At 42.6% G+C, this 14511-nt stretch overlaps 1 protein-coding gene across 1 annotated transcript in view; it reads left to right on the top strand.

Moving 5' to 3' along the window:
- Positions 1-2835: 2835 nt before the first annotated feature.
- The window catches only part of sh3kbp1 (SH3-domain kinase binding protein 1), a 38839-nt gene continuing 27163 nt past the window's right edge, over positions 2836-14511 (top strand). The window contains exon 1 of the mRNA XM_027008086.2: positions 2836-3136. Within this exon, the coding sequence (XP_026863887.2) occupies positions 3133-3136 (4 nt within the window). The 5' untranslated portion in view covers positions 2836-3132. The remainder of the gene's footprint in view (positions 3137-14511) is intronic.

Here is a 14511-nt window from a genome sequence, read left to right as displayed (position 1 = left end):
AACTGCCTGCTGCGTTTCGAAGGCAAGTAAATCCTTTTGAACTACACTTCCCAGTGTACTTCAGAGTGCCACATGGCAGATAATTGTTTACAAACATTTCAACAGCTGTAGAGGCTAGGAAAGTTAATTTCTTTCGATTAAGATCAACACACGTGTTTTGTAGAGTTAATGTTAATGAGGATGAGCTATTAAAATTGAATTATTTACGTGTTTTAAGAAGCTTTAAAAGTCGCACGCGTATATAAATAAGTTACCCGATTCAAGCCATTTAAGGCCTTAACCTTCATTTAACTCTTATTTTGTCCCCGGACTGTGACGCTGACATTAGCAAATGCAAAGGATTTTTGTGTGAAAATTAAAATGTACAGATTCACACGCTTGCTATGACAGTCGAAATGTTTTTGTTCATGATTCGTCATTGCGGCCCACTAAGTCAACGAATAAATAGTTTAATGTAGTCTAGTCGTACCCAGAGTGCCGTCCATATAGTAGATATTATTTGTACAGTGAGTACTGCAATGGGATAGACAATAACTATACCATTCTGTGAAAACTGTTCCTAAACACATTCTGGGAAAATCAAGTACAAAACAAATCTATTTGTTGCCATGGTGAGGCCCAAGGGCACGATGTTGAAATCATCTACGACGTTCGATTAGTTCCACCTAAAGGGGGGAAAAGTTAGTAAGGGAACAAATCAGCGTCTATACATCCCAAGACTATTCTTAATATTTCCTTTTATTGAGTAGCCATTTCGTTGTTATGTTAAACATCCCTTTCCCCGACCCACCATTGAGAGCAAACCATTTGCTTATTTCCAGTGAGGTGATTAATAACATTGAATAAACACTGCCCTCTGGTGGAGCAAAGACAACACATTTTGGTCAAATAAGCAGACATGAAAGAATCTGTACCTGAAACGAGTTTCCTTGCTTTTTAAACTTAAAGATAGGAATCAATGACACTTTATAACCTGAGCGCACTTTTAAGGTCCAAATCAAAAGACTGAAAAATTCACTGTTCACAATAGCCACTGATTTGACTTCTGTTCCATTGTATAAGCCATTAGAATTAAATTGTATGTAAAATATTTCCCCTATTACCAAAGGTAAATATGTCAGTTCAGTGGAGTGGTAAAGTCAACAATACAGTTAAAGACATTCACGAGGAACCCTGTGTCCAGCTTTCCAGTCTTTTAGCAGTGTTGATTACATTCTTACACATCTTACACAGTCCACATAGTGAAATCACCATCAGGATGCTGCCTTTTTCTGGGGAAACCCTAAACTATATAACACTATTAGCGATTGATGAACAGATGCACCACTACTACAACATGAACAATCTAAAGAACAGCACATGTCCCTCCCAACTAACTTCACACTAAATGATTTACTACATGACCCCACACTGTCAGGCAAAACGTTGAATAAGGTTTTCTAACCACAGTTAGCAGGTCCATATGCAGGTAATTGCAGTCTGTATAACAGTATGGCAGTATGCCTCCAACACCAAATACATATGACATGCTATAAATGCAGTATGTAGTGACTTGCACTCGCAACATTTAGCAGACACCCTTGTATAGCGCTTTCATGTCTCCATGGACTTTTATGCGTAAGTACTGATAGTACATGAAGAAATAAATTGGCCAACTTTTGGAAAGCACATAATCAGTATGCTGCATATGGGGTGTGACCTTTGTGAGGTTAGTGGTACACTGTTGACACATACTGTGCTGTTTTGGATGGAGCCAAGTATTGTTTTGATTGCATTGCTCACATGGGGGTTTACATGAAGAGGCCCTAATGGGTACAACTTAGGGAGAGCACACAGATCAAAACTATACTGTTTAAATCTATTGTTTCTTCACATATGTTACCACCCTACTACAGTGACACTCTCCATTGCCATCATCTCTCTCTCCTCTCTTTTCACTTACATTTCATTTTGTCTACATGGCTTTAGCTCTTGCTTCTTTTTTTTTTTGTCACCCTGACCCCTCCCCACATCATGTGATTTATTCCCCATTGTACCCAGCTTCTGCTGTTCAAAGCACATTCCCTGTGTGTGTGTGTGTGTATGTGTGTGTGTGTGTGTGTGTGTGTGTGTGTGTGTGTGTGTGTGTGTGTGTGTGATAGTCCCTTCAGCATTAGTAGCATAAACCTCACCTCAGACTTAAGCTCACAGGAGCGGGGGTTGTTAATCAAAACGCAATAGGGACACATCAAAAACGCCTCCAATACAGAAAAACGATGAGAATTCCCCTATATAATACAATGCAGAATGATTAATGAGTTTGCGAGGTTGGCCCATGTAGACATGTGACGGTGATTATGTCGCCGCATGACCATATAGGGGCAGCAGAGAGCTTCCGAAAAAACCGCTCCGGAAAGCCATACGGTTTTCCAGGTAGCACTAAGCTATCTAGTATCTATATACTAATCTAAATGGTTTCGAATCAGTTGCCACGCATCAAAAATAGATAAATACAACCACATAGCGATCCCACAGTTTTATTTTTATTATTCTTTTATGGTATGTTAACATTAATACAGAAGCCTCTGCAACGTAGGCAAAAACCATGTTTACATCATTCAACGTTGTACTGAATGCAAGTCAGCGGAAGTTTTTATAAGCAGACAAGTTATAATCATACTTCATAACGAACCATTAAACATTCAGTAAGAAAATCATTATCAGACTTAATAAAACAGGTTTCTAGGTATAGGAGTTATGCTCCTTAATGCGATTGGTGTGTAATTAATAAGCGCTCTAGCTACACGTTCTCTCGCGAGAATGTTTGCTCGGCGACCAAGGTGGGTGGAAACAGCGCGAGGGAGGCGAGCGGTACATTGGAGATTGCAGCGGGGCAGCGTCCACATCATCTCCGCTTTGCATTGTTGCCCTATCCCATGTTATCTCGGAGTGCAAGAAAACTACGTGAGGAATATGGTTACAAGCCGTGCTCCGCCTGCCTAGCAATTCGTTTACAGCAGTATTCCTCATTTTAGCGACTTGGGGCTGGGTCGTAGCGTTTAATCTCCAGAAAGTAGAGGATATTCTGCCTTTTTCTACTCCATTGCAAATATCAGTCTCCTGGAGGAAGACGCTTCGTGAACAAGTTTATAAATGGGTAAGTACAACAACATGTTCTGAGGAGGATGCTATAAACAGGATAAATCTTATAAGGGATCCGCTTGCTTATAGAACGGAACAACTGAAAAGCTGCGTTGTGCTCCTGTTTAGTCTCCGTCCCATTATTCCGTATCTATTTATTTATCACAAGACTTAGTAGTGCTTTAACAAAGCGTCCTAAAACTTAATCGCTATCAAACTATATCTGAAGTTGATTGTGACTGATTAAATATGTGGTCACGTTTACATTTTCCCGTTTGCCTTCTGAAAGATCTGAAAGAGTTAACTGGGCGCAGATTCCAACTGAATTTCTTTTCCCACTGAAGGTTCATCCAGCTGGCCGTTATGTGTATCCACTGCTACATTGTTTCAAGAGGATGTGGTGGAAGGAGAATTACTTATTATCTCGTAATTAGACCTTAGCTTATAACTTACACCTTTGCTCTTCTGCAGTGTATGGTTAGGATAGTAGCGGATGCCTTCCAGTTATCCTTTTCTGCACAGATGGTGTATGGTGCGTTATGGTGCGCAAACTGATAGGCCTACCTGAAGTAACAGTTGCAGTAGCTATTCAGTATCAACAAAGGCCAGGGCAGCACTGGTTTAAATGTCTCGTGTACTAGTATAACTGTCTAATGTAACTATGTTAGAACAATTCAAGGCACTTTATTATTTGTTGTTTGAGTTAAAATCGATAGTCTTCTGATGCACTTTTTGTATACCTTTGTATAACAAGAGCAATGTTAATGGATGAGGGTCATGAGTCAAGATGATCTAAAGCTACCTCAGTCTTATTTACTGAGTGGCTAGTAATGTTATTGTGAGTCTTACCTGAGAGGAGGTGAGAATTAGGAACACGTACCATAACAATCTACCGTAATGGTGAGTATGTAAGGGAATTAGAAACACAATCCTCTTAAGTTCTGCAGAGTGTTTGTGTACCCAGGGCTGTCTGCCTAACTGTGAACGTGGCATAAGAGACAGTCCACTCATTGGACGCATGCAAGTAAAGGAGACAAACTCAGTTGCAGCTCAGTGCAGGGAAACTGAAAACAGGTTGAAAAGCACAAGCACACCTCATGCAGTCTGGAAGTCAGTTCCTGATGTTTACCCTGAGGTCTGTTTTTTCCTCTTTAGAGAGGAAACTTTAGAGTGAGTGAAAAATATATGCATTTCCTGTGTGCTGCACTGCTCAGAATTAATAGCATATCAGAAAGGTTCAAAGAGTCGATCCAACGTGCAAACTGTGTGGCCTGTCATGGTGCGAGTCGCTGATGTGTCTGGTCGAATTTGCAAAAAAAGTTGTTGTTTTTTTTCCTCTCTGCGTGCAGTCATGCTCCTCTCAAGAGATCCCCACACCTAAGTTCCCAGCATGCACCAGTTCCCCAAAAGCTTTGTGTCACAGAAGGTAGTGCTCTCCTAAACATGAACAGTGCATGTGAGAGGCTTATGCTGACCCCTGGATGTCTTAACTGACACAGATGGTGATGTCATGTTACAGGACTTCCTTTTTTAGCTGTTTTTTTCTTTCTGCTTTGGTTGTGGCTGTTGCATTTTAGCCATTAGTGGGCTTGACCCTCAAACATGTTCTCAATATTTTTGCACCTTTGAATCGTACTTGACCAATACAGTATCGCTGCTTTGCTGCGGTTAATATGTCAATTAAAGCTTCCTTTATATTTGCAGGCCCAACAACATGGGCTTTCCCCGCTGCCGCTGTGTCATGGCTGTCTAGAGACATGACTGTTATTTCACACTCCTGGTGAGGGAAGCAGTCAGAAATGAGTGGTTGCATTTTTGCGTGAAATAGCCCTCCGTTTCAAGAAACGTTTATGTTTTGGTTGTAACCACGCTTCTCCAATCCTGCCCTTGAAAAACCCAAGCTTTTTATTCTGCTTATAGAGCTGACATTTTACTGAAATAGACTGGATCTTAGCTGTGACTGAAAGGGGAGCAATCGTGAAGTTGTGTGTATGTGCAGCTATAGTATTCCCAGATAGGAGCCATAGTGCATTCACATACACGCTTGTCAGCGCAACAGGCATTTTGATAAATTCATGTAAGGCTCAGCGTGGCAGCCTATTTCACTGTGGCCTTGATACTTTTTTTGGAAAAAGAGCAGAACACAATTCTAGAAAATTCTAAGTTTGTAATATGGTACCTGCACATTCATTCCAGAAGTACATATAACCAAATTACAAATTTATTGAGTAAATATAGTTTTACAACTGCCATGCATTACTATTATCAAACTTGGCATTGTTACTGAGCAGTCTATAGGTGTATGTCATAGTGTTCCTAAATATGAGCCATAGTGCATTCACACTATGGCTTAAACTTTCTTTTGTAATGGACATAAAATTTGCAGAAATGTTATATTAGAGCAGTTTATTCTAAAATTGAAGTGCAAATATGCATAATGACACATAACCTAGATAATGCTAAACATCTGTGTATGGGCCCGGCAGTTATTACTTTTTATTGCAGGATTGAATGAGGAATTTACTGATAACATACAAAATCCTACTAAAATTGTCAACAATCTTCTTACTCTGGAGAGAATTCTTCCAATGTTTTATGAGTCTTTCTAAAATAGCTTTAACCAAAACATTTCTTTGTAAAAGGCAGCATTCTTTCCTCTAAGTATATGTATTTATTCCTAATATCTGTCTTTTTAAAACCATGCCCATTTGAGAATGAACAAAAATATAAAATCCATGTTTAAGCACGCTTTGTGATTGAATAAAGGACAGGTGTCGTATCAGTGCATGTTACTATTTAACCAGTGTCTTGATTCCAGCAGCCTGTAAGAGTTCCATAGGAAGATGATGGAGTCAGTGTCTATTTACAGCAGAACTGAGAGGAGTAAATCTAGCTGATGGGTTTCATGATGGGAAAAAAAACAGGACCCTGTCTTGTAAGTCCTCTGTGATTGGCTGGAGCAAAATTTGTTGTGTTTGAAATGTGCTTCCTCCAGACTAAGACATATGCACTCAGCTTTGTGGCACAATATACTGACAGTATCAAGGCTATACTGTCAAGACTATCACCTGTAAAAGCTCTGAAGAAGCTCTTTTAAGGTAGGAGTACTAGCATACCGGCCCTCATACAAGAACGTTTTCATTTTCTTACCTTAAGTATGTCGTACATTTGTCATACATATGTCAGAAATGACCATGGTATAGCTCTCTTCATACAAGAGCTTGCGTTCATGGCAATTCTGCATTAGTACATTTGATACCCAAGAAAGGCATTATAAGGCTAAACACCCTGCATGACGTGTCGGGGAGGTCCATTCAGAAATATGCCATTTAGGCCTATGGGTAAAAATGAGCAACTTTCCTGCTTTCAGAGATCAGTAAATGAAATCATATAATGTAACAACATCAGTCGTGGGATTAAGCGCAAACGAAGCCAAAGAATGGGAAATAAGTTCTACTCTAGGGTTTAACGCCATCACTTAAGGGATGTGCTTCTTACATACGTAGACATGGGTTGATATGAAATTTAAGAAAACAATTAAAAAAACAAAAACAAACAAACCTTCTTGCCAAAGGAAGACAGTACAAGACTCAAATGAAAGGAGCTGAAGGGCAAAACCAGAGAAAATGTGTGAAAAGGTGATGTTGCATTCTCACGGATCGTAATGGAGGTTTCCCTGTCATATCATAATTATGAACCCTGAAGTGGTGTAAATTAATTTGTAATGTAAGTGTAAAGTGTAATGTAATTAATTAGAATGAATTTGTCACTATATATATTCAAAATGTGGCCATGTGCAAAGTCTTAGCAGATCAGAGGAAAAACAACTTTTGTAGTTTAGATTGCCATGTGAGAATGGCAAATTTAAAGTTAACTAAGGTTAAAGTTGAAGTTAAACACTAGTGGCAAAGATAATAATTGCAACATGATTACACATTAAGTTTAATTTTCATATTGGTTAGTAAAATAGCCCCAGATACAATCCATTAGCTCAGAGTTTTAGGGGAACAGCTTTACATGACTAAAAGCAAATACTAAATCTGGGATCATTGTAGAATATTGCATCCTAAAGCACTTGTACGAGGGATTTCAGAACAAATCTGTTCGTATGTGTGAGTTTTGCGTCAGGCCCACGGATTCACTTCATTTTGTAATTTCATGCATCATTGCACAAAGATGAAAAAAAAATGCTGAATATCATTAGGTATGCTAAATTAGGGCTTGGCTTGCAACAGTTTCATGTTTACATTCAACTATGCACAGTTCACAGCCTCTGTAAGTTCACAGCCTCTGTAAGCTTTGCAACCCACATGGCCTAATATGGGTATCAGACAAATGAGCTCCTTGCAAACATGCATCTATCAATGTTTACTGGTGTGTCAGAGCGGGAGTGACATGGTGAGCAGCTGTCTCTTCGGGCCTCTCCTCGCCCGGCTTTCTCCAGCACTCTAGCCCAGGAGGGCTCGTTGCATAACATTTGGTTTGATAATCGCTCATCTCTTCCGGATGGCGTTTGCCACTGTTCAGTGTGAATGAGTCTTTTTTTTGTTTGTTTTTGGTTTTGTTTTTTAGAACATATGGCCATAAATAAACAGGTTTGCACTCATTGACTCAAAATGCTAAATCAGTATTATCGTTCAGACTTATCTATGAGTCTGATAGTACATTCCAGTCGGAAGCTGCTTGACCTTCCGACAGGAACGTAGCTGCTACCTGCTTGCTTAATGGCGCTGCTAGCTGCGGGTGGGCATGTATGGAAGAGTGCCCGAGAGGGAGCGTCTGAGCTGCACGGCGAGGGGGCACAGACACTTCTTTAAATGTCTCGGCTCGTGATGACATCTCCCTCCGCCCTCGGTGAGGAGACTGAGAGCTGAGCTGGCATCATGCTTTCATCCACGGCATGGCCGTGAGGTTTCACGCAGGTTTAAGCTTTCTGCATGGACTGCTCCCACAAAGGGGCTGCTCCGGGCTCGTCCGGCTGTACTCCACGCTGACCTTATACTCCACGCTGACCTTATACTCCACACTGACCTTGTGTTTCCACTGCCAAGGTGACTTGTTCTATATCAACCATCTGGAGTGATGTCTGGCTGCGAGTGGAGTGTTCGGGTCACGTGATTGGCGTCAACGCCAGCCTGTTATGGAGTTTTGAGGAGTGGCCAGCTCGGTCCAATCAGACATGCTCTCTGCTCACCGCACACAGGCTGGCTTTTGTTTCAGTGCTTGATGAGATTCAAGCCAAGGCATGTGGCTTGGGGTGGGGGTGTTACAGAAACTCTCCGGTCTCCACGGCGACCAATTATGTAATACAGGGGTCCACGTGGTGACAAGACCAACTGGCGTTTTTTGCCATACCAATAGGCAGGACCTGTCTGGCAGTGTACGGTCGAATGACCAGGTGGTTTGTCTTGCTCTACGCTCAATCAGCTGGCTCATTAATATGCATGCTAATGGTGCCGTGACCCGCTCATCTCGACAAGTGAGTTCACTGAAGCTCTGCCTGAAAGTGAAGAGACCCCTTTTGTTGGTGCAGCTGCAGTATAGCGCACTGCTGAGGCTAAGGGCCTGTTCTGCTACTCTCTCTGCATGACTGCCATGGAGAAATGGGTCAGTGTGAAGCGCTTGCTCTCGGCCTCGTTCTGAATGTAGTGGGCCCATGACGGAATCTGTTATATCATATCACAGCAGCCTGTCAGGACTGATTGAGTCTGCCTTTCATGCAGTTTAGAATGTCTAGTTTGTTTTTGTGCTATATTTAACGAGTGGTTTGCGGCATTCCTTTCCTCATTCTTTTCTAGTAGAGATGTTTTCGTGTGTGTGTGTGTGTGTCCTCAGTCTAGCTTCTACACTGATGGTTCAGCACCTACTTCTCTTTTGAAGGGCAGAGAGGTGGTGCTTGCTGCATTGATAACTTTCTTATATTTAGCTTCATCAGTTTTGGGCTCATGTAATCAGGGCTAAACAGAAGGAATTTTCTAGAGGGAAACAACACTTCCCTTTTGTGCCCATAACAAGACCTTTAGCAACACTGAAAAGACCTGGTGCATTATCATCGCACTTCCGCCATTTTAGCATGCAGGCTTAGTGTGAGGTGTAGAGAATGTATGGAGAGAACAGGAGGGTAGGATACACTAGGGCACTGAGTCAGAGAGAGAGAAACAGATGTGTGAGCTCTGGTAGTAAGATTTCCTTCCGGCTGTGCTGCCCGGGACATATATTGGAGTGGGTCCATATGGAAGCTCCAGTACAGGACAGCTCTGACACAGTCCAAGTGGCTCTACATGTATCGGCGTAAAAACTGTGGTTAATTAAGCCTGGAGGTGTTTATTAATAGACAGCATCAATGATTGGAGATGGTACTACACTACACTGCAATGATCGACACATTACACGCGCACACAGACAGACAGACAGACACACACGCACACAAACACAGACAAAGACATGCAGTGTTAAGCAGATATGCAAGCATTGGCGCTAAATTTGAGCTAAATAATGTAACAGCAAAAACTGCATTCTTAAGATAACAAATATGTTAGTGTTCATAAAAGATGGAGAGATAAAGAGAAAAGAGAAGGAAGTGGAGATAGAGATGTGTAGTGTCTGGTGTCTAATGTCTTGTGTCTGGTTGTCTTGTGTCTGGTTGTCTGGTTGTCTAGTGTCTGCTGTCTAGTGGCTATTTTGTGTTGTCTGATGGCTGGGTGCCTAGTGGCTATTTTGTTTTGTCTAATGGCTGGGTGCCTAGTGGCTATTTTGTGTTGTCCAATGGCTGGGTGTCTAGTGGCTATTTTGTGTTGTCTAATGGCTGGGTGCCTAGTGGCTATTTTGTGTTGTCCAATGGCTGGGTGTCTAGTGGCTATTTTGTGTTGTCTAATGGCTGGGTGTCTAGTGGCTATTTTGTGTTGTCTAATGGCTGGGTGCCTAGTGGCTATTTTGTTTTGTCTAATGGCTGGGTGTCTAGTGGCTATTTTGTTTTGTCTAATGGCTGGGTGTCTAGTGGCTATTTTGTTTTGTCTAATGGCTGGGTGCCTAGTGGCTATTTTGTGTTGTCTAGTGGCTGGTGTCTAGTGGCTATTTTGTGTTGTCTAATGGCTGGGTGTTCAGTGGCTATTTTGTGTTGTCTAATGGCTGGGTGTCTAGTGGCTATTTTGTTTTGTCTAATGGCTGGGTGTCTAGTGGCTATTTTGTTTTGTCTAATGGCTGGGTGTCTAGTGGCTATTTTGTGTTGTCTAATGGCTGGGTGTCTAGTGGCTATTTTGTGTTGTCTAATGGCTGGGTGTCTAGTGGCTATTTTGTGTTGTCTAATGGCTGGGTGTCTAGTGGCTATTTTGTGTTGTCTAATGGCTGGGTGTCTAGTGGCTATTTTGTGTTGTCTAATGGCTGGGTGTCGTCTAATGGCTGGGTGTCTAGTGGCTATTTTGTGTTGTCTAATGGCTGGGTGTCTAGTGGCTATTTTGTTTTGTCTAATGGCTGGGTGTCTAGTGGCTATTTTGTTTTGTCTAATGGCTGGGTGTCCAGTGGCTATTTTGTTTTGTCTAATGGCTGGGTGTCCAGTGGCTATTTTGTGTTGTCTAATGGCTGGGTGTCTAGTGGCTATTTTGTTTTGTCTAATGGCTGGGTGTCCAGTGGCTATTTTGTTTTGTCTAATGGCTGGGTGTCCAGTGGCTATTTTGTGTTGTCTAATGGCTGGGTGTCCAGTGGCTATTTTGTGTTGTCTAATGGCTGGGTGTTCAGTGGCTATTTTGTGTTGTCTAATGGCTGGTTGTCCAGTGGCTATTTTGTGTTGTCTAATGGCTGGGTGTCTAGTGGCTGGTTGTCTAGTGGCTATTTTGTGTTGTCTAATCGCTGGTTGTCTAGTGGCTATTTTGTGTTGTCTAGTGGCTGGTTGTCTAGTGGCTATTTTGTGTTGTCTAGTGGCTATTTTGTGTTGTCTAGTGGCTGGTGTCTAATGGCTGGTTGTATAGTGGCTGGTGGCTAATGGCTGGTTGTATAGTGGCTGGTGGCTAATGGCTAGTTGTCTAGTGGCTATTTTGTGTTGTCTAATGGCTGGTTGTCTAGTGGTTATTTTGTGTTGTCTAGTGGCTGGTGTCTAATGGCTGGTTGTATAATGGCTGGTGGCTAATGGCTGGTTGTCTAGTGGCTGGTGGCTAATGGCTGGTTGTCTAGTGGCTGGTGGCTAATGGCTGGTTGTATAGTGGCTGGTTGTATAGTGGCTGGTTGTATAGTGGCTGGTGGCTAACGGCTGGTTGCATAGTGGCTGGTGGCTAATGGCTGGTTGCATAGTGGTTGGTGGCTAATGGCTGGTTGTATAGTGGCTGGTGGCTAATGGCTGGTGTCTAGTGGCTATTTTGTGTTGTCTAATGGCTGGTTGTCTAGTGGCTATTTTGTGTTGTCTAATGGCTGGTTGTCTAGTGGCTATTTTGTGTTGTCTAATGGCTGGTTGTCTAGTGGCTATTTTGTGTTGTCTAATGGCTGGTTGTCTAGTGGCTATTTTGTGTTGTCTAATGGCTGGTTGTCCAGTGGCTATTTTGTGTTGTCTAATGGCTGGTTGTCTAAAGGCTGGTTGTCTAGTGGCTATTTTGTGTTGTCTAATGGCTGGTTGTCTAGTGGCTGGTTGTCTAGTGGCTGGTTGTCTAATGGCTGGTTGTCTAGTGGCTGGTTGTCTAGTGGCTATTTTGTGTTGTCTAATGGCTGGTTGTCTAGTGGCTATTTTGTGTTGTCTAATGGCTGGTTGTCTAGTGGCTATTTTGTGTTGTCTAATGGCTGGTGTCTAGTGCCTGGTTGTCTAATGGATGGTTGTCTAGTGGCTGGTGTCTAGTGGCTGGTTGTCTAGTGGCTGGTGTCTAGTGGCTACTTTGTGTTAACTAATGGCTGGTTGTCTAGTGGCTGGTGTCTAGTGGCTGGTGTCTAATGGCTGGTTGTCTAATGGCTGGTTGTCCAGTGGCTATTTTGTGTTGTCTAGTGGCTGGTTGTCTAGTGGCTGGTTGTCTAGTGGCTGGTGTCTAATGGCTGGTTGTCTAGTGGCTGGTGTCTAGTGGCTATTTTGTGTTGTCTAATGGCTGGTTGTCTAGTGGCTGGTCTCTAATGGCTGGTTGTCCAGTGGCTATTTTGTGTTGTCTAGTGGCTGGTTGTCTAGTGGCTGGTTGTCTAGTGGCTGTGTTGGTTAGCGGCTGTGGTTTTTGTACACAGTGATGGAAAGATAAAGGAGAGGTCATGAAGAAATAGAGCCTGCCAGAAGCAGTCAGAAAAATAAAACTGTGTGGGAGTGGAAGGACCAGACTGAATAAGAATTCCATTTGTGTGTGTGTGTGTGTGTGTGTGTGAGTGTGAGTGTGAGTGTGTGTGTGTGTGTGTGTGTGTGTGTGTGAGTGTGTGTGTGTGTGTGTGTGTGTGTGTGTGTGTGTGTGTGTGTGTGTATGCGCGCATATATACGCAGATGTGCGTGTGTGTGTATTTTCAAAGATGGCTCATTATAAACATGGCAGCTGTTCTTCATGTCACATTTTTCTCTTTAATCTAAAGCTCTAGCAGCTGGAAAAGGAGGGAGGGAGGGAGAGAGAGAGAGAGAGAGAGAGCTATATAAACAGGAAAGGAACATGGGCACATGTTGTATAACTGTTGTCAAAATATCAATTGTTAATCATTATCACAGTATTGGATGTTGCAGTGATATCACCACAGGTTGCGATATGCAAATTAGCTCTTTAACAAATCCCAAAATTGTTGATTGTGCTGTGAGCATCCTGGTCAGTCTCAGATGCAGGCAAGTGCCTTGTATCACAGCATTTACATAATCCCACAAACACAGATATGTTCAGAATAATGCAGGGAATCTTTCCCCATACTACATGGAGGGTTTACCAATGCATTTTTATATATTGCAGAGCTTTTCACCATGTGTGCCAATATGATCACAATATAATAATTTGGGCCATATTATGATCTCATAAACATATCCTATCATGTACACACAGTCTCCTATGTTTCAAGCTCCAGGTCACTTTCTTGAGAAACAGGTCTCCCCTGTAACGTGTGTCAGGCAGACACTGAGTTGTAGTACTTTAAGCAGCTGGATTGATCAAGGCCTTGGTGAAGGCTTTGGGACACACTGCAATGTAGCACTGCTCTCTGTATGCATATTACTGCTTTGCCTGAGGGCTTGTAGGTGTTTTATAGTTGGTGTGTGTCTGTGTGTGTGCGCATACGTGGTGTGTGTGTTTTCAAAGATGGCTCACTATAAACATGGCAGCTGTTCTACACAGCACAATTTACTCTAATCCAGCTTTGTGAGTGTGCACACGAGTGTGCATGTGATTGTGCACTCAAGCAGTACCCTCCTTGTGGCGGGATGTTTAGGAGTGTTGGAGTTTGTGTGAAGGAGGTGTGTGTTTTGTTATGATTGCCGGCACTCAGAGTTTAGACATGGGCCTCGTCAATGTCTCGTCTCAGCCCACCTCATTCCAGAAACCTCCAGATGAGAGAGTTCCACACATCTCGAGTGCATCTGTGTGAACAGGAGGCTCTGGAAGAGAAAAACCATCACACATGACTGAGTGAATTAGATCATCTCTTCAGAGGCAGGGCTGTGCTGCGTTAGGGATGATGTGTAGAACAGTGTAATAAGTTTTACTCAAGACCTTTGAACAAATGACGAAATGAAACCCAGAATGAAGGAAAAATGTTAAAGGATAGGGGTGTGTGTGTGTGTGTGTGTGTGTGTGTGTGAGGTAAATCTAAAGAACATCCCTCGCTACACCTTTATGCTACACCATTATGCTAATCAGATCTTAAAGCAGACATTTACATCATACAGCTGTTTCATGCTCTCGTTCTGACCTGACATGCTGTAGAAGGGCCATGTGTCAGCCAAAAGAATCATGCTGCAGGGGAAATATGCTGAATGCATGCTGTTTATTTGTGTGTGTGTTTGTGTGTGTTTGTGTGTGTGTTTGTGTATGTGTGTGTGCATGCTGGAAACATGAGTGGGTGCGATCCGGTGGTCTCAGATGGGGCCCCACTCATGACGCATGACCGCATCAAGACCACATACATCAGCTCATCCTTGAATCATCCTACCGTTCCCATGGTTACCCCTCCTCCTCACCCCTAGGCCTGCGGACCCCGCTCAGGGGTTATGTCCTAAGACCCAAGAATGCCTAGTGACAGCCTAGAAACCCGGTGTCTGGTTCTCTTTCTGGACTCATAAATGAAACCTGCCTGATAATCTTGCCTGTGATAGTCTCTATGCTTGTTTAACTTTGAGAAGAAAAAAACAGGGTGAATCAGAAAAACTGGGTGTTGTTTTTGAGACCACAGAGAGAGAGAAAGAGGCTTTGACATTTACAGAAGGGCCCTCAGCACATTTCAGTTCAGACTGCCGCGGTGAGCACC

Source organism: Electrophorus electricus, chromosome 5 (assembly GCF_013358815.1).
Source record: "Electrophorus electricus isolate fEleEle1 chromosome 5, fEleEle1.pri, whole genome shotgun sequence".
NCBI classification, from domain to species: Eukaryota; Metazoa; Chordata; class Actinopteri; order Gymnotiformes; family Gymnotidae; genus Electrophorus; species Electrophorus electricus.
The sequence above is the reverse complement of the archived record's forward strand: the minus strand, read 5'-3'. Positions and strand labels throughout refer to the sequence as shown.